Source organism: Mobula hypostoma, chromosome 5, assembly GCF_963921235.1.
Source record: "Mobula hypostoma chromosome 5, sMobHyp1.1, whole genome shotgun sequence".
Lineage (NCBI taxonomy): Eukaryota > Metazoa > Chordata > Chondrichthyes > Myliobatiformes > Myliobatidae > Mobula > Mobula hypostoma.
In genome coordinates, this window is record NC_086101.1 from 92,201,875 (window position 1) to 92,226,340 (window position 24,466).

Below are 24,466 nucleotides of genomic sequence, written 5' to 3' on the forward strand. Positions count from 1 at the left end.
GCAAGAATTACAGCATATAAAAAAAAAGTTTGATTTTTAAAAATCTTGGGAGTGAACTACAATATCAGCTATTGAAAAAGATGATTTGTTGAATGAATAAGCCCAGGTATTTTTAGATAAGTAGCATGAGCAGGTGGATATAGAGAAAATAAAACAATTCAAAAAGACAACTTAAACAAGCAGATGAGATCTTGAATCGTGTGGTCAATAAGGAGTAATGGGGAGAAGAACTGTGTAGAATAGATTGCAGCTTTTTATTAAAAAGATGAATTTACTGTATGTGGAGAACAAGAAGCCAAAGAAGTGAATATGACACCAAAACACCAGAAGACATGGAATCAGGAACTCAGTGGGAAAGAACAGGAAAGCCAAATTTTTCAGTGTAGAAGTGTAGGCCAGCCTGTTGTGAGGGAAAAAAAAGTACTGAAATTGGGCTGGATTGAGGATGATGGCTTCAGCTATACCATCACTTCTGTGGAAGAAACCTAAACTATTGTATTTTCATTCTTACAATGCAGTTTGGTTTAAAGATGGTGACCTGATAAAGTTGTATGCTTCAAAAGTGGACATAGAAAATGAACCCTAGTCTGCTTATGTTGTTGCCAATAGGTTAACAGGATAATGACTAAGAAAAGTGGACCATGAATGGATTGTTGCAGGGTCATGCTGAAGGAATACTCAGTAACTGGAAGACTTAAATTTAAGGAGATAATGGAAAATTGTAATGAAAGGTTAGGAATATTCTTTTTAAAAAGCTGTATACACATGAATGGTAACAAAATGAGTAACAAGAGCGAGCACTGAAAACAAAATCTGAAATACTTTTCAAATGACAAATTAAAACATACACATATACATAGATGTTGTTGAAGATATGGTTCAATTAGGAAGGAAGCAGAATATGATGGGCTGCATCTCATGTTCTATAAAATGACATCATTTCTTGTCATATCACTGCCAGTGTTTATTCATGTCTGTTCCTTTCCATATTACAGAAAGATTTGACAAAACTACAAAATGCAAAATATGCAATAAACAGTACTTGTCAGAATTTTTGGTACTTTTAATGTCAACTTACAGATTCAAATTGACAAGCTTTTCATTATTTTATTCAGGATGAAGATACCAAATTGTCATGTCTGTGTTTTAAATTAATGCAGATATTAACTATTTTTAAATATACTGTAGACTTTTTAAAAAATCATAAATCATTGTGGATTAAGTTTTTTTAATTTTAAATATTCAATAAAATCCTAAAACAAACAGCACAATATTTCCTTTTATGCTGGAGCACCTGCTATCCAACATGCTGAGAAAATACTTGTCTTAGAAGGATGTTCTATTTTTAGCAGAAAGGTTCAATGGCCAAATTACATGATTGATGTTATCCATGGCAACCATCTAAAATTCTCACTGAAACTGGCAGGAGACTGCACCACCACTGTGAATAGCTTCAATTATTTCGGTACTGCAGAGCAAACTATGATCAATTTCCCCTGAAGAGAAAAAAAGTAGGGCGATGTAAATTAATAAATTGGAACCCTTCCTTACAGCCACAATCACAATTCCATTTTTAGATGTTTTTACTCACCTTATTTGTCACAAAAATAAATGAAACATTACTTAGTATCTTAGATATTTTACCATGAGTGAAAGAATTTTGCGCCCTAATTTAAGCAGAAAATCTGGCACATTTTATGATTTATACGATAATGAACCAAATTAGAAACACCATGAAAAATGAAGAATTCTTGACTTGTTATCATGATGATGAAAATAGCTCGCTAATATTCTTTCATACTGAATTTCAGCCATTGAAACCGAGCAGCAATCCCATTCTGGTATTTGAAAGGGGTAAAGATAAAAGATTAAGCCTATATTCAGTATCAAGCTCATCATTTTCTGTAACTTACCTACTACCCCACGAGCCTCTGTATCCAGCATATTGTTCTTTGTAACATCCGCCATCTGCAATGGGATCCTACCCCTCAGCGCATTTTTCCTCCCCCTTCCCTCACTCTTGACTTCCCATAGGAATCACTCTTTAAGTGACTCCCTTCTTCACTTCTCCCTCCACACAACTTCCTCTTGACATTTATCCCTGTAAGCGGGACAAGTGCTACATTTGTTCCTTCACCATTCAAAGCCCCAAAAAGTCCTTCCAGGTGAAACGACACTTCATCCAAGCGTCTGTTGGGGTCACATACTGTATCTGATGCTCACTGTATGGCAACCGATGAGACCTGACGTAGACAGGGAAACTGCTTGTCAAGCACTTTCACTGTCTGCCACAAAAAGGCAGGATTTTCCATTGGCCACCCATTTCAATTCAACAAGCCATTCAAATATGTGAGTTCATGGCCTCCTCTATTGTCATGATTAGGCCACACTCAGGTTGGAGGAGCAACACTCAATTCTACCTGGGTAGCCTCTAGCCTGATGGCAAGAACATCAATTTCTCTAACTTCTGGTAATTTCTCCCTTTCCCTGTTCTCTCCTTCCATTCTGGCTCCCCTCTCACCACTTTCTCTTCTCCTCACCTGACCACCACCTCCCTCAGATGCTTCTCCTCCTTCCCTTTTTCCCATGGTCCACTGTCTTCTCCTGAAGATTCTTTCTTCAGCCCTTTACCTCTTCCACCTATCACCTCCCAGTATCTTTCTTCAACCCTCCCTCAGCCACCCACTGTCCCCCTCACCTGGTTTCACCTATCGCCTGCAAGCTTGTACTCCTTCCCTTGTCCGCACTTTCTGATTCTGGCTTCTTCCCCCTTCCTTTCCAGTCTTGTTGAAGGGTTGTGGTCTGTAACGTCGACTGTTTCTTCCTCTCCATAGACGCAGCCTGACTTGCTGAGTTCCTCCATCACTTTGTACGTGTTGCTCAAGATTAAGTCCACAAAAGTTCATATTTACATCGTAAGTCACTGATCTAGATAACTTCCCTCGTAGTTTAAGAAGAAGCTGAAAAAGAGACCGGTTCACTGTGAGAAACATACCACTCTCAGACAGTGCTCCGGCCCCGTATTCAACAACTCTTAGAAATGCTAAAAGTAGTAGTTCAAATTCAACATCCACAAACGTATGCAAAAAGTGAAACTGACAGAAGTTTGAAGTTCACCAAGAAATCCCACATCTAATCATTCAGTGTCACTTGTTTTCACAGCAGGAATATTTGAAGTGCGAGCGTTATAGTTTTCTTTCAGCTCTTTGCAACATTAATTTTCTTAAAAAGTGCATTGACTGATTAAGAATCAAGACAGATGCTTACAAACATTACAAAATCATATGAAGTAAAAAAACATACTCAAATAGAAACCAACCTGCTTGCGGGGTAGTTTGAGACAAGGGCTGATTCTGTTGAGTGTTAAAATGGACGGGGGCTATAGGCCGATACTGCTGATTGGAATGGGGGTACTGACCTGGAGCACAGAAACAACTAGGCAGCTGAAAAAAAAACAGAACAGTTCTTGTAAAGGATTGTTCCCTTGATACAATATCTAACAACCGATTAAACACACCAGAAGTTTTTATACAAATTATATCATAGAAATAGGACTTAAAGACTCACCTCAACATTTATTTGTACATGGGTGTTTTCCATTACCCACCCCAAATAAAAATACCTATTACCTTTTAGAGTCCCAAAATATTACACATTGATATAGCCATTCTGCAAAGGGATTTTGTTAGTATATTCTTAAATATCAATAATCAGTATATAATGTTACCAGAATGCATGTTTCCTGCTCATTACCTAGTAATTAGCATTAAATATGCATCACAGAAAGCATGACAGTATCTGGATGGATCATAGCTTGTTACGGCAACTGCTCTGCCCAAGACCACAAGAAATTGTAGTTATGAATGATCACAAAATCTAGCTTCTCCTCCTCTGGGTCCATATACACTTGCTGCTGCTTTGGGAAAGCAGCCAATATAGTCAAAGACATTTCTCAGGCATTCTCTCTTACCCTCTTCGATCAGGTACAGCATACAGAAACTTGACAGCATGCATCACTAAGCTCAAGACAGCTTCCATCCTGCTGTTATTAGCATCTCGAATGGACTTCTCCTGTGCTACAAGAGGAACTCTTGATCTCCCAATCTACCTCTAAGGCCCTTACATTGTCTACATGCACTGCACTTTCTCTGTAATTATAACATGATACACTGCATTACATTCTCCTCCTTAATCCCTTGATGTATTTTAATATGGAATGCCTGGTTGGATGGCATGAAAACAAAAGTATTTCATTGCACATGACAATAATAAACCAATACCAATTCCTCTGCCAATCAAACCCAATGACTACATTGCTTTAAGTGACTGATTAACTTTATACATATCTGTTCGCAACAATGTTAGTTGTGGCAACTTGTTAATCATGAAACCCACTGAATATTGAATGGCCTGTATAGTGTAGACGTGGATAGGATGTCTTCAACAGTGGGAGAGTCTAGGAGCAGAGGGCACAGCCTCAGAATAGAACGATGTTCCTTTAGAACAGAGATGAGGGGTTAATTTATTTGGCTAGAGGATGGTGAATCTATGGAATTCATTGCCACACATGGCTGTGAAGGCCAAGCCATTGGCTAGGTTTAAAGCAGAAGTTGATAGATTCTTGATTAGTAAGGCCATCAAAGGCTACACGGTGAAGACAGGAGAATGGGGTTGAGAAGGAAAATAAATCAGCCATGACTGAATTGCGGAGCAGACCTGATAGGCCAAATGGCCTAATTTTGCTCTTGGTCTTTAATCTTGTGTTCTATTCATTCTTTTTTCCCCCCTGGAGAAACAATCCTTTGCTAAAATAATGTTGCTGTAATATCAACCATCCATTGGTTTCTGCCAATTTAAATGGACCTTTTAAAAATATATTTATCTACTTCATATAAAAAAATTATCGTGAGTTCACACTTGCACATAGTCCTGTTTCAATTTTATGGCTGAGAAGACTCATTATAGACATTCTACTAGAGTAAATGAGTGGACAGTCTGTGCATTTTGGAATAGTTTTCTGGTAGACTTTGGTTTGTTTCCACAAGACCATAAGAGACAAGAGCAGAATTTGGCCATTCAGCTCATCAAGTCTGCTCCACCATTTCATCATGGCTGAACCCCATTCTCCCGCCTTCTCCCCATAACCTGCCACTCCCTGACTATTTAAGAACCTATCAACCTCCACCTTAAATACACCAATAACCTGGCTTCCACAGCCTACTAACCCTTTCAGATTACCCTTTCTTTCTCAGAATCATTCTCGTGAACTTCCTCTGAACTCTCCAATGTCCGCACATCCTTTATCGGCTAAAGGGCCTATAACTGATCACAACACGCCAAGTGAGGCCTCACCAGTGCCTTTCAAAGCCTCAGCATTACACCCTTGCTTTTATATTCTAGTCCTCTCGAAATGAGTGCTAACAGTGCATTTGCCTTCCTTACAAATGATACAACCTGGAAGTTAACCTTCAGGGAATCCGACACTAGAACTCCCGAGTCCCTTTGCACTTCTGATTTTTGAATTTGTTCCCTGTTTAAAAAATATTCTATGCTTTTATTCCTTCTACCAAAATGCATGACCATACGCTTTCCAACATGGTATTCCACCTGCTGATTCCTTGCCCGTTCTCCTATCGTGCTCAGTGATATAATTACCAGTGACAAGTACTGCTGATCCCAACAGTAATTTAGTAATACATCTGAAAAAACATTTTTAAAGCACAACGTTAGCAACAAAAATAAATTATTTGCCATGGTTTTGCCCAAGAGCTTAATTTACTGCTCCACCTGCATTGCTACTGTCATGCCTTGCCTTCTAGAGGATCTGCTAGTTATGTCAAGCCTGGTCAGTCAATTTTACAATCATTTCCTTTCAATTGCACAAGCCTTTAGATCTTATAACAGCATCTACTGACGAACCTCATCAAAAGATGCAAATTCCAGAAGGCATTTGACAGTATTCTGGCCACTGCTTCAGTCATCTCTTCAAAATGTCAATCAGCTTAGTCACGCAAGAGCTACCCTCAATAAATGTATTTGTGGTCTCTTTGATCTACTAAGATTGGAGGCAACTTATGAGAGCCTACAACATTTTACTTCCTGCTTTTTGTTCTGCTTTCAGTTATTAATGAGCAAATTGGCAAAATCTATTTTCCAGGGTTTAAAGTTATAGAACACTACAGCACAGAAACTATCCCCTCGGCACGCTTAGGCTGTGCCAAAACTGTTAATCTGCCCAGTTCCATCAACCTGCAGCCTGACCAGAACCCTTTATATCCCTCCCAGCCATTTAACTAACCAAATTTCTCTTAAAATGTTGAAAACAAAACCCATATCCACCACTTCTGCTGGCAGCTCGTTCCACACTCTCACCAACCTCTGAGTGAAGAAACTCCCCCCTCATAGAAACATAGAAAATAGGTGGAGTAGGCCATTTGGCCCTTCGAGCCTGCACCGCCATTTATTATGATCATGGCTGATCATCCAACTCAGAACCCTGCACCAGCCTTCCCTCCATACCCCCTGATCCCCGTAGCCACAAGGGCCATATCTAACTCCTTCTCAAATATAGCCAATGAACTGGCCTCAACTGTTTCCTGTGGCAGAGAATTCCACAGATTCACCACTCTCTGTCTGAAGAAGTTTTTCCTAATCTCGGTCCTAAAAGGCTTCCCCTTTATCCTCAAACTGTGACCCCTCGTTCTGGACTTCCCCAACATCAGGAACAATCTTCCTGCATCTAGCCTGTCCAATCCCTTTAGGATTTTATACGTTTCAATCAGATCCCCCCTCAATCTTCTAAATTCCAACGAGTACAAGCCCAGTTCATCCAGTCTTTCTTCATATGAAAGTCCTGCCATCCCAGGAATCAATCTGGTGAACCTTCTTTGTACTCCCTCTATGGCAAGGATGTCTTTCCTCAGATTAGGGGACCAAAACTGCACACAATACTCCAGGTGTGGTCTCACCAAGGCTTTGTACAACTGCAGTAGTACCTCCCTGCTCCTGTACTCGAATCCTCTCGCTATACATGCCAGCATACCATTCACCTTTTTCACCGCCTGCTGTACTTGCATGCCCACTTTCAATGACTGGTGTATAATAACACCTAGGTCTCGTTGCACCTCCCCTTTTCCAAATCGGCCACCATTCAGATAATAATCTGTTTTCCTATTTTTGCCACCAAAGTGGATAACTTCACATTTATCCACATTAAATTGCATCTGCCATGAATTTGCCCACTCACCCAACCTATCCAAGTCACCCTGCATCCTCTCAACATCCTCCTCACAGCTAACACTACCACCCAGCTTCGTGTCATCCGCAAACTTGGAGATGCTGCATTTAATTCTCTCATCCAAGTCATTTATATTGTAAACAACTGGGGTCCCAGCACTGAGCCTTGCGGTACCCGACTAGTCACCGCCTGCCATTCTGAAAAGGTCCCGTTTATCCCCACTCTTTGCTTCCTGTCTGCTAACCAATTCTCCACCCACACCAATACCTTACCCCCAATACCGTGTGCTTTAAGTTTGCACACTAATCTCCTGTGTGGGACCTTGTCAAAAGCCTTTTGAAAATCCAAATATACCACATCCACTGGTTCTCCCCTATCCACTCTACTTGTTACATCCTCAAAAAATTCTATGAGATTCGTCAGACATGATTTTCCTTTCACAAATCCATGCTGACTTTGTCTGATGATTTCACCGCTTTCCAAATGTGCTGTTATCACATCTTTGATAACTGACTCCAGCAGTTTCTCCACCACCGACGTTAGGCTAACCGGTCTATAATTCCCCGGTTTCTCTCTCCCTCCTTTTTTAAAAAGTGGGGTTACATTAGCCACCCTCCAATCCTCAGGAACTAGTCCAGAATCTAACAAGTTTTGAAAAATTATCACTAATGCATCCACTATTTCTTGGGCTATTTCCTTAAGCACTCTGGGATGCAGACCATCTGGCCCTGGGGATTTATCTGCCTTTAATCCCTTCAATTTACCCAACACCACTTCCCTACTAACATGTATTTCACTCAGTTCCTCCATCTCACTGGACCCTCTGTCCCCTACTATTTCTGGAAGATTATTTATGTCCTCCTTAGTGAAGACAGAACCAAAGTAATTATTCAATTGGTCTGCCATGTCCTTGCTCCCCATAATCAATTCACCCGTTTCTGTCTGTAGGGGGCCTACATTTGTCTTTACCAGTCTTTTCCTTTTTACATATCTATAAAAGCTTTTACAGTCAGTTTTTATGTTCCCTGCCAGTTTTCTCTCATAATCTTTTTTCCCCTTCCTAATTAAGCCCTTTGTCCTCCTCTGCTGAACTCTGAATTTCTCCCAGTCCTCAGGTGAGCCACTTTTTCTGGCTAATTTGTATGCTTCTTCTTTGGAATTGATACTATCCCTAATTTCTCTTGTCAGCCACGGGTGCACTACCTTCCTTGATTTATTCTTTTGCCAAACGGGGATGAACAATTGTTGTAGTTCATCCATGCAACCTTTAAATGCTTGCCATTGCATATCCACCGTCAATCCTTTAAGTGTCATTTGCCAGTCTATCTTAGCTAATTCACGTCTCATACCTTCAAAGTTACCCCTCTTTAAGTTCAGAACCTTTGTTTCTGAATTAACTATGTCACTCTCCATCTTAATGAAGAATTCCACCATATTATGGTCACTTTTACCCAAGGGGCCTCTCACGACAAGATTGCTAATTAATCCTTCCTCATTGCTCAAAACCCAGTCTAGAATAGCCTGCTCTCTAGTTGGTTCCTCGACACGTTGGTTCAAAAAACCATCCCGCATACATTCCAAGAAATTATCTTCCTCAGCACCTTTACCAATTTGATTCACCCAATCTACATGTAGACTGAAGTCACCCATTATAACTGCTGTTCCTTTATTGCACACATTTCCCCTTTCAGTCTTAACCTATGACGCTTAGTTCTAGTCTCACCTCAGCGGAAAAAGCCTCTGCCAATACCACTCATATATTGTATTCCTCGATCAAATCTCCCCTAATTTTTCTATGCTCAAGGGAGAATGAGAGAAGATTTGATAGAGGTTTTGTTTGAAGTTGTTTTGGTTTTAAACTCGTTCTTCTTTTAAAATGAGGCAAAAGAATTACATTATCGTTTAGGACACTGCAGTATACATATTTCATTGCCTGTGCAGGGTATTTGGATGTCTCAAGGCTGTAAAAGAGATAACAGAAATGATATCATGATATAGTTCTCTGCATATGAATCCACAGTATTTTGTTTAATTTAAAACTGAGGTCTTAACTCTGAGTAAGGCAAATTACATCTTAAGGTATGGTAGACCACGAAGCTATATTAAAAGTTATGCAAACAAAAAGCAATGATAGGCATTAAATGAATTAACAATTAGTTTACAAGTGCTTGTTTAGGACATAGGAAATAAACAATTTGATCCAGCTGTAGCTATCAAAAGAAACTAAGAATAATATTAGATCAAAGGAAAAGGCACATGAACACTGCCAGAAATAAAAGCAGGAAACCAAGGACTGGGAAGATTTCAGAACTCAGCAGAGGATTAACACATTGATAGGGAAGAAAGAAAGAATAGAACTGTAAGAATCCTTAAAGACATGTACAAAGCAAGTTCACTTGGGTTCCTTATGGATTGAGTCAAGAGTAAGTTATACTGGAAAATAAGGTCAAGGTAATGAAATTATTTTAATATTTTGTGTATGTTTTCACTGAAGACGCAGAGAACTTAATGGCACTAGATTTAAATGAGTATTATTATAAAGTTATAATTAGAAAAAATAATGGAACTCGAGGTGAAAAGTCCCTACGCAAAATAACAGCCTCTTGCACAGTTTAGAAAGCAGCAAATATAACCACAGCATTTAAGGAAGACAAAAACTTTTTCTCAGACAGTTATTCTAATATGCAACAAACTATTTAGGAAGTGGTAAGAAGGCTCTTAGAAATGGAGGATTGTGCAGGGTCAATATGGACACATGAAAAGAGAATACATGACTAGTCTTGGAATTTTTTTGAGCAGCTTCAAGCAGAATAAATGACAGTGAACCAATTACATCACGTATCATCACGCATGAAGCGCTAACAGCGTTATACTGTTTACTTCTGAAACTCGTGGTGTGCACCTTGGTTCTGAGGAGTGCCGTTTCCTTTGGCAGTACACATGTATACACGGAGGCTGAATGAAGATAAAATCAACTTGAACTTAATGTGCTTGATCTTGCAAAAGCCCTTCACATAAGGAGCTATACAAGAGATTAGCACACACAGATCTGGGGTCAATTAAAGAATGAAAACAGGGATTTGGAATAAATGGGTCATTTCCAGCTGGGAAGTTATGATTGGTGGTGACACCCAAACTTCACAATCTACACCCATGATTCAAATAAGGGTATCAAATGTAAATTATCCAAGTTTCCCAATGATATGAACTATGAGAAGCATGCAGAGAGAATTCAGTAGGATATAAACAGTGCAACTGAATGGCCAAGCATATTCTGAATGAAATATAAAGTAGAAAAATGTGAGGTCATCCACTTGGCAAAATGGTGAGACTGAGAAGTATTGGTGCGTATGGTGTGGCTATGTGGCCAGCAGTTAAAACTCTACAAAACATTAAGAAACAAGCCCACTTTACACGAGCATCAATCTATTGGGAGAAGGGAAGTGGAACCAAACGACTTACTAAGCAAATTCGGGGTGGATAAAAGATTAATAGAGCAGACATGGTTGTAAAGGTGACTAAAATTAGGGAAAAATGCAGCAGATGTGATTTAATTACTCAACCCCTGAATGAACTATCTGAGGACCACGAGGTTCTTGATTAAGCAGTCCTAACACCATCTTCAAAGCAACTATCACAAATGAAGACTACATTGTCAAGAGTTAGTGTCATGAATTAATCTTCTGTGAGTAGTAAGTCCTGAGTATTATAATTTAGTATACTCAATAACACAGCAAGTTGAATGCAAAATTATACATCTAAAGTGATGAAAAATATAAAAAAGTAAACTGTGCGAGAGAGCAAAATAGTGATTGTGTTCATGGATTTTTCAGAAAGCAGAGGGGAAGCAGCTGTTCCTAAAACACTAAGTGCGTGTCTTCAGGCTCTTCTGCCCTCTCTTCCCCCTCCCCCCCCCACAGATGGTAGGAATGAGGAGAGGGCATGTCCTGTATGTCAAGGGTCTTTAATGATCAATGTTGCCTTCTCGAAACATCGCCTTTTGAAGATGTCCTTGATGGTGGGGAGACTTATGTCCATGATTGAGCTAGCTGTGTTTAATAACACTTAGTCTCTTTTTCTGATCCTGTGCATTGGCATCTCTATACTAGACACTAGTGCAACCAGTCAGAATGCCCTCTATGGTATACCTGGAGAAATTTGCTAGGCTTTGTGACAAACCAAATCTTCTAATATGCAATATAGTCACTGGCAACGCTTGACAACAGCTTGAATGCTTCTTTGGCTAGCAACAGTTGATTTGCTATAAAAACAAGTGGGTTAACAAAGAGGAAGCCAAACAACACACACATAGCTGGAGGAACTCAGCAGGTCCAGGCAACATCCATGGAAGGAAACAAACAGTCAACATTTCTGACTGAGACCCCCTTGTGCACAAATTACTGGAATTTTTTCTTAAAGCAAACAAGTAGGAAGGCAGAGGTAGACTCAACCAGCTCCATCATGGGCACAATCCTCCCCACCATTGAAGGTATCTTCAAAAAGCAGTGTCCCAAGCAACCATCACCAATACAATGGCCTTCATTGGAAGGGAAGGGGGGAAACGTCGGCTCAGACCATGAGAGGCCTGCGTCAGGCATTTTCATGCCTTACAAGGCGCAGATTGGAAGTCTGTGTGATTAAGTGCCTTGCTCAAGGACACAAAGACGCTGCCACAGCTGAGGCTCGAACTAGTGACCTTCAAATCACTAGGTGAACGCCTTAACCACTTGGCCACGTGCCCAAGTGGGTCTGAATATAAAAGCGCATTGGTTCAATTGTATATGGACATGGTGATCCATAACTGGAATATATGTTTTCTGTCTAAGGAAGCACATAATTCTGACAGAAAGAAAGTGCAGTACAAGATCACCAAGCTGATTCTGGGAAGGCTGATTTGTTATACAAGAGATAAAACAAAATGTATCAATAATTCCAGAATTTTTTTAAATGAAAGATAACATTTGAAACATAGAAAATTCTTACAGGGCTTGCCTGGGTAGATGTGGGAATCACATTTTCTTTGTTGGTATCAATATGACAAAAGAAACGGATGCAAAATCAGGACACAAATAAGGAGAACTTTCTTATGAGTAGGTAGTGAGTCTTTGAAATGTTCTACCCAAGAGGGCAGTAGTAGCTCAATCACTGGCTATATTCAAAACGAAGATGTATACTTTTTAAGATATCAAGGGCATCAGTGAACATGAAGTTAGTGCAGGGCAGTGGTGCTAAGGTAAAAGACTACCCTTGATCTTACTGAATGGCAGAACAAGAACAAAGGCAAAACAGATGTATGATGGGGAGCATTCTGCCTGGTAGCATCACAGCCTAGTATGGAGGTTCCAGTGCAGAGGATCACAAGAGTCTGCAGAGGGTTGTAGACTTAGCCATCTCCATCATAGGCACAACCGTCGCCACCATTGAAGGCATCTTCAAAAAGCAATGTCTCAAGAAAGCTACATCCATCACCAAGGACCTTCGCCACACAGGACAAATCCTCTTCTCAAAAAAAAACACATCCGGAAGGAGTACAAGATCTTCAAGACCAATATTAAATGATTCAAAAACAGCTTCTCCCCCCTCCCACCTCACCATCAGATTTCTGAACAGCCCATGAACACTACCTCTTTTGTTTTTGTAATATTCTGTAATTAATGCCGACGTGTTGTTGCACAACAAAATGCATGTCACGTAAGTCATAATAATAAATCTGATTCTGAGTCTATCACTTTCTTCCCCCCACTTAAAATCAAGTCACCCTTATGTTCATCATTAATTGTATACCCATTACTGTAAATTGCCAAATGTTAATTTTGCTATGTCTGTATCCTTAATTTAGTATCAATTTCTCACAGGAGGTTTTGTCTTGCAAATACAGATGGTAAGTCAATAACACTATCGTCATCAGTTTTCAAGAGGGTCACTTGCTCCTCCCGAGCTGTTTTTTATGTCTATGAATCTGAACTTAATTGATCACATCTACATTGAAATCCGTCATTAACAACCAGCACAGGGGCAGCCCACAAGTATTACCACGCATTGCAGCACCAATATTATATGCCCACAATGTTCCACAGAATAACACCAGCAAAACCAGTCCCTTTCCCATCCCTCCCACCCACTCATATACACAGCCATTCAGCCCCAGGACAAGCCGCTACCTTTTTTTGTAGGGAAATAAACCTTAGTTTTACTCAGTGTTTCATTAAGAAAATATTCCCTTCATTCCAGAAATTAGATTAGTCAATATTCATTACACTCCACTTTTGCATACTATATTCTGATCTCACCAAGGTACTGCATAATTACAATAAACAAGTTATCCCTACAGGAAAATTTCTCTGAAATAAATTTGCTTTACTTATTGACTATGCAAGTCAGGCACAAGGATACAAAGGTCCCCCTGAACACCAAGAGTCTCACTTTAAAAATATTCGTCATTTTTATTGTTCTTTATAAAATAACCTCTTAAGTCCACCCCATAATTCACAGGCAGCTCACCATCAGCAAACTTGGATACATTACACCAAGTCTCCTCACCCAAGTAGAATGTAAAGTTAGTTTACCAGCCCAAAAATAATCCAATGACTCCCATTCTGTTATGTCCATTAATAAATCCTTAATCTGAACAATGTAGTACCAATCTTAAGATCCTTAATTGTGTACAACTTCCATTGTAATACCGTACTAAATGATTTTTGAAAATTCAAAACACAAGTTCACTTAGTTACTCTTTTATAATAACCTTAAAAAAAAGGCAATGATGTCAAATACTTTTCTTTATCCCATCCAATCACATTGCTAGCTTCACACATCAAAGTTGCTGGTGAACGCAGCAGGCCAGGCAGCATCTCTAGGAAGAGGTACAGTCGACGTTTCGGGCTGAGACCCTTGGTCAGGACTAACTGATAGTAAGAGATTTGAAAGTGGGAGATCCCAAATGATAGGAGAAGACAGGAGGGGGAGGGATGGAGCCAAGAGCTGGACAGGTGATTGGCAAAAGGGATATGAGAGGATCATGGGACAGGTGACATCAGATGCTCACATTTCCCCTATGATAATTAGACAAAGTGGCTACATATTTAATTCACTATCTGGGTCACTTTCCAATCTGGAGACCATTCCAGAATCTAGGCAACAGTGGAAGATGAAAAATATTGTAGGTTAAGGGTAAAGCCATCTTTTTTTCCTATATAGTTTAAGGCATTGAACTTCTGGCACCAAACATTTTGTTGGCACTCAGCACGCAGTGCCGCCCCTTGATTCTTTAAACCCCACCCATGATACAAAAATACGTAACGATAATGCGTATTGCCAAATGAAGCAATGAATGATATATTACAACAGGAGAGCAGTGAGATGTTTTCACAGAAAACAGCTCTCGCTTCCTGATGCCAACTAGATGGTTGTGAGAACATTTGGTGTTGGATGATACATTTTGAAACCTTGCAAACCAGGTGTACACAAGTATTTAGATAGTAAATGGTTGGGCCAGTTGGCATTGGGTTTGCACCGCTTGTATTTTTTCTTCTGCTATTTGTGTGAACGCTGGATATTCACTGATAATAATGGTAAATACTGTATATATTACCATGGATATAAATAGTTTATTGCAAAAATATAAATATTAGTTGAACTATATTATTGTAATTTTACTGGTGAGATAATTTTCAGAAGCCTCTACCCTTTACCGCTTGTTCAGAATGTCAAATACACTAAAGAAACAAAAACATTCAATCTGAAGAAACAGCACAGATTTTCAACAGCAGTGGAGTGTAAGGTTTTAGCATGATTAAAAAGGGTGATAAAACATTCTTGATGAAGGGTCTCAGCCCGAAACGTCAACTGTTTATTCCTCCCATAGCATAGCAAAGTGATGCCTGACTAACGAGTTCTTCCAGTATTTTGTGTGTGTTACTCTGGATTTCCAGCATCTGCAGAACTTTTTTGAGTTTATGATGAAATATTATGCAGTATGTTCCAAAGTAGTGGTGTGCAGGATTTCCTCCGTAAAGCAGAATTATGAAACTTTATAGATGGCATTGTGATGAAAATGAGCAAGAACAAAAGGAACACATTTCGAGAAATCAGCAACAAAAAATGCTTCTGCTGTCAGTTATTTCAGCAAGTTCCAACACAGTTGCTGCTAGTTTTGAGGTTTCAAAGATTATTGCTCAATATAGAAAACCACTGTCTGATGAGTAATATGTTACGGAATCATGGCTAGAGAGCACACTTCCTTTTTTGACAATTTTCCAGAAAAAGAAAAAAAAATATTCAGCACATTAAGGACTTGCCAGTAAAAGTTTGAATATTAATGATGGAAACAAATGTAGCAGACCAAATAACAAAAGATATTAGTCCATGTAGATTTACTTCTACTTGTCTTGACGAGAGCACCAATGTTACATCATCAGCTAGGTTGGACATTATTGCTTGATTTTGTAGAGGTGATGGAAGTTCTTTGCGAAGAACTGGTTAACATGGTAACATTACCTAAACAATCTCAGGGATTTAAATATGTAAAGAGTAGTAAAAGAATTGTCCGTTCGACAAGTCAACCTTTCAAAAATAGTTTCAATGACAATTGATGGTGCCATCCAGTATGATTGGTAGAGATAGGTTTTGTCCATCTGTTGGACATCCACTGACATTGCACAGTAAATGAGAAGGCTTTGTGTGGAAAAGCTGGCCTTAAGGAACTAGTAGAGTTGAAAACTGTCACAAGGTAATTAATTTTATTTCTTGGTGTACTTTGCAAAAAGACAATTCAGAATTTATGGATTGAGGTGAATTTGTTGTACACTGGACTACCCATATGCAACAATGCTTGTTGGTTTAGTGGAGGCTCTGTCTTTGAAAGATTTATTGAGTGGATAAAATCATCTGTTTTTGACAAATGAAAAAACTTCCTAAGAATGACATGGCTTTGTGTAGATTTATAGATGGGCATTTTTTTTTTGAAAATTTCTCCTCACATTTAAATGACTTGAGCACTGAATTACAGAATTCAGGCAAAACACAATGTTATGTTTGATATTATAAAAGCCTTTGAAATCAAACTGGAACTATAAAATGTGATGGCAAAAATGTCCCAAACCTTTAAAAAAAAATTGAAATTCCTGAAAAAGCAGACCTTCAGAGCCTTCCAATGCAATTTTTGAGCATCATTGGTTCAACTATTGAACAATTTTCTTCAAAATTAATTTAGTTCATTTGAAAAACTGCAAAATTTATGAAGTTTGCAGACAGTGTAACATTAAATAAATTGAATTGGAAATGTTGCAGTGGATTGATTTGGATAATTTTGAAATACAACTGATTGATTTACAAAGCTGTTAAATTTGAAGGCAAAAAATTTGTTATCTTAAGAGTTGAATGAGAAAATATTGAAAGAGATAATTTAGTTACTGGATCAAAGTATAATAATACAGACAATGAGGTTCTGAAATTCCATTCCTGAAACGTTTAACTGTCTGAAAAATCTTGCAACAACACATGCATGAGAGTCTTTATACATATATATATATATACATACATACATACATACATACATACACACACACACACACACACACACAATATATATATATATAGTGCCTATAAAAAGTATTCACTCTCCTGGGAAGTTTTCAAGTTTCATTGTTTCACAACATCGAATCACAGTGGATTAAATTTGGCTTTTTTTGGACACTGATCAACAGAGAAAGACCCTTTTGTGTCAAAGTGAAAACAAATCGCAACAAAGAGATCTAACTTAATTACAAATATAAAACACAAAATAATTGATTACACAAGTATACATTCCCTTTAAAATGACACTCCAAATCATCACTGGTGCAGCCAATTGGTTTTAGAAGTCTCACAATTAGTTAAATGGAGATCACTGTGTGCAGTCAAGGTGTTTGAATTGATTGTAGTAAAAATACACCTGTATCAGGAAGGTCTGACTGCTGGTGAGTCAGTATCCTGGCAAAGACTAAACCATGAAGATAAAAGAACACTCCACGTAAATTCACAAAAAGCTTATTGAACACCACAAGTCAGGAGATGGATACAAGAAAATTTACAAGTCACTGAATATCCCTTGGAGTACAGTTAAGTCAATCATTAAGAAATAGAAAGAATATGGTACAGCTGTAAATCTGCCTCGAGCAGGCTGTCCTCAAAAACTGTGTGACAGTGCACAAAGGGCACTAGTGAGGGAGGCCACCAAGACACCCATGACAACTCTAGAGGAGTTACAAGCTTCAGTGGCTGAGAAGGGAGAGACTGTGCAGACAACTGTTGCTGGGTGCTTCACCAGTTGCAGCTTTATGGGAGTGGCAAAGAGAAAGCCACTGTTGAAAAAAAAACATATATATCAGACATCCCACCCTGCAAAAACTCATTTCAGGGAGGTAGCACTATCAATTTACGGGAGAATTCCGGGACAGGTCGGATGTCTGATATATAAGCTAAATTAAACCCACTGTGATTCATTTTGTAAAGCAATTAACCATGAAAACTTCTGGAGGGGATGGTGGTGGTGGCTTTGGGGGTGCGTATATATGTTTGTTTGCATAGGGCGAGAGTGGGACAAGTGGCAGTCTCTCTTCCCTTTCCCTTTTCCCATGATTTCCCGTTTCATTGCCCCCTTCCCACTCAGTCCACAACAGAGACCCATAACAGAATCAGGTTTATCATCACTCACATAAGTCATGAATTTGTTTTTTATTTGGTTCTGTGTCAGCAGTACAATTCCTGCAGCACACCACTGGCCACAGGCCTCCAATCTGGAAAAGCAACCCCCCCAACTTTCACCCTTTGGCACCTTCTATCAAGCCAATTTTGTATCCAATTGGCTAGCTTACCCTGGGCATCACAGGTGATCCAACCTTCTGGATCCTGTCAAAACTCTCACTGAAGTCCATGTAAAAATGTCTATTGTCCTACCCTCATCAACTCCTTGGTCATTTCTTCAAAAGCATGATTAAATTCTTGAGACAACATCTCACACATGAAGCAATGTAGACCCTGCTTTTCCAATCTCAGAATCTGCTTCAGTAACTTTCCCACCACTGACGTCAGCCTTGTCAACTTGTAGTTCCTAGACCTGTTCTTGCAACCCTTCTTAATTAAAGGCACAGTATTAACTAACCACCCCTCTCCCAATGTTGCATCTGTACCTAAAGATGACATAAAAATTTCTGCCACTCTCCCACCAATTATTTCTCATAAGATTAACTTGGTCAGATGCCAGGGATTTATCCAATTTTGTGTGTCCCAAGACTGCCAACATCTTCACCTTACATGTATTATTTTCAGGATATCACCGTTCCCTTCCCTGAACTTACCAGCTTCCAAGAGTTCATCCACATTAAATAAAGATGAACAATATTAATTTAAACCCACGCCCCCCCATCTTGCGTTACTCTACACATGGAGGATCTCAAATTCTGCTCCAATTCAATCACTCAGCACTATGCCAGTGCTAGTCAATGTCAGAGGTTAAAATCACCTTTTATAACACTTTTTATTCCTACATTTATCTGAGACCTCCTAATTCCTGCTGGCTATTGCGGGGGGGGGGGATGGAGGGGACTCTCTGGTACAATCCCAAAGTGATCACCCCCCTTTTACTTCTAAGTTCTACTAATATATTGTCAATGGGCATATCCTCCCTAAGTACTGCCATGATGTTCTCTGTAATAATGCAACTACCCTCCTCCCTTACCACTACCTCTATCACGTCTGCAACATGTAAGTACACCCTGGAACAACAGGCAGGACTAACACCTCATTCTTCTTCTTGTGAGTTTCTCAGAGTTACGGGCAAAAGTAAAGAGAATTCGATCACACTCAAGTGAACCTTGTGGATTGTGGAATGGTCTTGAGGTGCCAGGAGTTAAGTCACTAGTTACAGGATCGCCAATCTCTGAATTGCTCGTTTCCCAAGTATTTGTGATTGGCAAAACTGAGTTGCTGGTAAGCAGTGAACACCCGGATATTGATGGTGGAGTACTCAGTGATGGTAATACAATTTTACAAGGGTAAACAGAACTCCCTCTTGTTACACACAGTCATTGCTTGGTTTTTTAGTGGCTTCATGTTGCTTACAATTTGTATGCCAGAGCTCCCAACTCTTGTTTGAACATTCAATTCACACATCTTGTCATGTGGGGATAGTGGAAACTGGCCATTCTTTCACATTTGTATTACTCTGTCATGTTATTCAACACATGGGTAACAAACACAAGAAAATAGCAGGATTAGGCCACCAGACCCGTCAAGCCCATACTGCCCTTGATTATGTACCAAACACCAAAACCCTCAATTTCCTAATCTTTCAGATATTTAAATCCAAAGATCTAGCTTCTTCTTGGGACAGAGCAATACAGAAATTCACTACCTTGAAGATTAAACTTCTGTGCACCGCAATATGAAATGACCAGCCCCGTACAATCTAAATGTCTTCCAGATTGTGACCATCTCAATTGCACCCATCAAGTCCCCTTTGAGTTACTGTATATTTGAATTAGGTCACTCAATCTTCAATGAATACAGATCAAAACTGTCTAGCCTCTCTTCACTAGACATCCTCCTCAAACAGGAATTAGTCTGGGAACTGCCTTTGGACAGCTTCCAATAATACTCTATCCTCTAAAGCCAAGGGGAACAAAACTGCATAATATTCCAGGTACAGTCTCACTAACATTCAGAACAGCAAAGCCAAAATGCCACATGCTTTCTTCACTACTTGTTGGACCTACCTGATGCAATTGATGCATTTGAACAACTTGATCCCTCTGAACTTCATTCATTTGTAGTTTCTCTCTACCTGAATGAAAGTAATCTGATTCCTGCATGACCTTACACTTTCACACATTAATGGGAGGAGGAACGTCAATGTTGGCTGTTAGCTGTCACGAGCAATTAAGCTTGCCTGTGGAAACTTATATTAGTCACATATATACACTACTGGGCAAATATCTTAGGCACATGCATATGGCTAAGGAGTCTAAGATTCTTGCACAGTACTGTAAGAACTTTATGTATTGCACTGCATTTCTGCTGCAAAAAACAAATTTTATGACATATGAAGTTGGTCAAGAAACACATCAACTCCAGCTTGAGAGGTGAATTTGCCTATCAGCGCAACAGGTCCACAGTGGATGCCATCTCATTGGCTCTTTACTCAAACCTGGAACATCCGAACAACAAAAATTAATACATCAGGATGCTCTTTATCAACTATAGCTAGGCATTCAATATCATCACACCCCCTCAAAACTAAACAATAAGACACAAGTCCTTGGCCTCAATAACTCCTTGTGCAATTGGATCCTCGATTTCCTTACTTGCAAACCCCAGTCAGTTCAGATTGGCAACAACATCTCCTCCGCAATCTCCATCAGCACAAGTGCACCACAAGGCTGTGTGCAGAGCTTCTTGCTCTATTTGCTTTACATTCATGACCGTATGGCTAAATATGGCTCCAATGCCATATTCGTGCTTGCTGATGACATCACTGCGTAGGCTGAATCAAAAGTGGTGATGAATCAGCATTTAAAATGGAGATTGAAAATCTGGTTGTGTGGTGCCACAACAAACTCTTACTCAATGTCAGCAAGACCGAAGACCTGTACAAAAAAGTGATTTTTTTTTTACCTGCTGAATCGGCTGCTGCACATATCCCTGTTGTTGAAGCACTTGTTGGCTAAGTGAGGGGCCAGAGGCAGAATAGCCAGGAGAAGGAAGGGGCTGCCCTGGGGATGCCATAATAAAACCAGGCTGCTGCTGTGGCTGAAGTACAAGTGATGATGGGAATATGGCAGTATGGGCATCTGGAACTTCAGTGGATGGTTGACGGCCAAGGCTCACCTGGCTAAACTGAGCACCAAGACTTTCTTGCTGCATAGATAATAAAAGTTGCAATTAAAATAGGACTGAATAGCAAAGGCACTCCCTCTCATTATACTAATTCAAAAAGCATGCAGATGTTTATCAAGCCATTACAAAAAAAAAGACTATATTTAACAGCAGTAAAAGTACCTAATCTCCATTAAACAGTTGTTAAAATTGAGAATGCACCAAATGGGGAATTGTGGATAGAAGGCATTGAGGGCCAGATCCTGCTCAGTGGTTCAAAGACATCTGAACAATGGCAAATCTTGGATTTCAAAGCATGCACATTCAAGTGCTGCCTGGGACTTACTGGACAACAGATGGTACCATACGTTTTCACATTTAGTCCAATTGTGGGGCAGGGTTTCATCAACAGGACAGTGGAAAATCACCTCAGAATCTGCACCAATTGCAACATGGCACAGAAAGGAAACCACCTTCTGAAATAGGAGGCAAACAGGACCACTTCCCAGTGAGATAGTCAAATGGACCACAGCGATGATGTGTTTAAACTGTTTAATTGGGTTAGGTGTTTTAATTTTTAAAGTACATCAGATACTCAGTTTTTAATTTTCTTGCATACATTTTAATACCTTTTATTATTGAATGCTATAAATTATTGAAATCATTTATAGTTTCTACAGCTGGCAGAAAATTATCAGGAACACTTCAGAGATCAGACTGCTTCATTGCCTGACCCCAGGGTATGGAAGAACAGTCAGATGTCTGAGTGGGCTACAGAGAACCCAACTGCAGGCATTTGAGCCATAAATGGAGATTTTAGGCAGAAGTTAAATGCTGTCAACTACTGTCATTGTACGTATGGAGAAACATTTGCAATCTGAACCATTCCAAAGAAACTAACTTTTGATGTCTTGGTGCATAATGAAAACATTTATTTAGAATGCCTAATAAAATCACGAATGTTTTTTAAAACAAAAAACATCAATATGCAAATTTTAAAGTGCGCCCGTTTCTATCTAGATACATTATTTACTGAAACCTAGCATGACTCTCAGTGCAGCAAGTCCATGATAAACAAAACCTTTGTATTCTGTTTACCATTAATATTTACACTAGGGAGCTCAAGGAGTCAAGCAAATGCCAAAGGCTCCTTAAATTTCAAGTTAACAAGAAATATGAAATGTTTACATACAGTCAAACACTGGTTTCTAGCTTGGTTACTGGAGAATAATGCTTTAATTGAATGAAGATTCATCACTTATTTGAAATGATACATACAGGGAACTGAATAATTTAGTCTAATATTATTCTCCTTTAATTAAGTGATGCATTATTAAAAGCAGTCAAGGAGCGAAACCATGAAATCAAACAGTTTTACATCTCTCACACACCGACATAAATTGCATGTGTTAAGTTTTACTTGGTATAAATCCAAAGAAATGTATTTAAAAAAACCTTAGTACAATGAATGAAAGCCATTTATATTTAAATAATACAACAACAATAAACTAATCCAAAGGCAAGTTTTTTTAACATCCTCAGCAAATCACTGGTATTACTACAATATAGAACTGTTCCAAACTGTTAAATAATGTGATAAACATGATGCATTTTCAAAATACCCTTTCCCCTACTTGTACTAGCATTTTATGTTAATTAACTTTATCTGGCCTTTAAACAAATGTTTTAATAATCATCTTAGAAAAAAGTTACAAAACTTCCTTCCTATCCAAGTTCAATTTACAAATATTTTTTCTGGAATGTCTTATTCAATTGAGAAATTGGTCCAATTTGTGCTTTGGAAGAGTCTACTCTATGGGCCATGACCACAGAGTTAAACAATATATTAAAATCAATAGCTCTTGAGATTATCTTAACATGCATTAAACACACTTCTAATTTGGTCTTTAAAAAAATCAAATCCCTTTGTATCAAATTCACAATGTCAACAAAAAAAATTCACGTTCGATATTTTAATCATGTAGCTGAAATTTTTGCACCCAAATACACAATAGCAAACAGAAGATACTATCTTAAGTTATGGTTACTCTATCCCAAGTTATCCTAAGCATATATTTAAATATGAATATCTCCCAGTTTTAACTGTAATGCAAAATGATATAAGGGTATAAAATATTCACAGGGAATGTTGGAAATGTGCAGGGCAGGCAGCATGATGCTGCCTAACCTGACCAAGTAAGTATTTCCAGCATTTTGTGCTTATCCCAGTTTCAACTGTTCACTAAAAAAGGTGAATTTGCCCTTGTAGCCTGAAGTTCAAAATATAATGGCTGTAAGTATATTTTAGTCACAGATACACAAGCTTGCTTTTTAAAACAAAAGCAATAAATCAAGGAATGTTTTTTTTAAAAAAGCAGGCAAATACAAAGAGCAGCACAAAGCAAATTACAAAAGTAATAACCACCAGCAGAGAAAAGAAAGACTTTATAAACCAGAAGATCTTTTGCAAGATGAGAATAGAATATTGAGTGTCAATACCACAGTGTATTGCTGGGGAGGTGATACTGGCAGGAGCTGAGGTGGGTAAGAGACCGCAGAGTACTGGAGAGGCTGTGAGGAAGACTGCAGAGCCCGAATTGGCTGAAGAAGCAACAGTTTGCACAGTTAATTCAGCAACATTAACTTGATAAAACCCAATGGTTTTGCAGTATCATAAAGTACATTTAGATATTACTGCACTAATTAGTTTACAAAAATAATTCTACAGTAAATTACTTGATATACTATTGTTACATCAGCCACCTCAATGCTAAATATGAGCAAATAATTAACAAAATCATTTGAAATTCAAAATAATCATAATGGTTTAGCTGTTTTATATAATACATACAGGCAATTAACTTTTAATATACTGAAAGCAACATCTTGAATGTATGAAAGTACATTGCAACAAAATTTAGGCAAATACTGTAATTGTTACAGAACTGGTCAGTGACATGAAAAGGGACAGCTAATCTTCATATATTCCACCTAACTACTCCCAATATTACATTTGAAAGAAGTGGTCATTATTTGCCAGGCCAGCACAAACATTTCATTGCACAACGAGGTAGACTATGACTGTCTTGAATTACTGCAATGCAATGGTAAAGATAGCAATTCCAGGAATTTGCTCCAGCAAAATGCAACCAGCTGTATCAGCCTAGGATGTGTAATAGGATTTCAGTTTTTCCTTAGTACTTGTAAAAAAAAACAGATAAAAGAATAAAGAGCCTTAAATTCAAATTTGCTGAACAAGCCAGGATAGTTGATAAAACAGAAGATTACAAAGGGCCAGGATCCTTCATGAAATGAGGTGGCAAGCTTCTGCCAGATGCAGTTGAATGTGAGAAGGTGATACTTAGGGATTCAATGCAA

At 38.8% G+C, this 24,466-nt stretch overlaps 1 protein-coding gene across 20 annotated transcripts in view; it reads right to left on the minus strand.

Moving 5' to 3' along the window:
• Nucleotides 1-24,466, minus strand: part of LOC134346861 (R3H domain-containing protein 1-like) — a 171,628-nt gene that overhangs the window by 41,960 nt on the left and 105,202 nt on the right. For 15 of the 20 annotated variants that reach the window (XM_063048645.1, XM_063048640.1, XM_063048646.1 and 12 more), the window contains 3 exons: nucleotides 23,588-23,689; nucleotides 20,888-21,130; nucleotides 3,320-3,443 (listed from right to left, as the gene is read on the minus strand). In XM_063048645.1, coding sequence (XP_062904715.1) covers nucleotides 3,320-3,443; nucleotides 20,888-21,130; nucleotides 23,588-23,689 — 469 coding nt within the window. The remainder of the gene's footprint in view (nucleotides 1-3,319; nucleotides 3,444-20,887; nucleotides 21,131-23,587; nucleotides 23,690-24,466) is intronic. The other 5 variants (XM_063048649.1, XM_063048658.1, XM_063048657.1 and 2 more) reach the window with 2 other exon arrangements.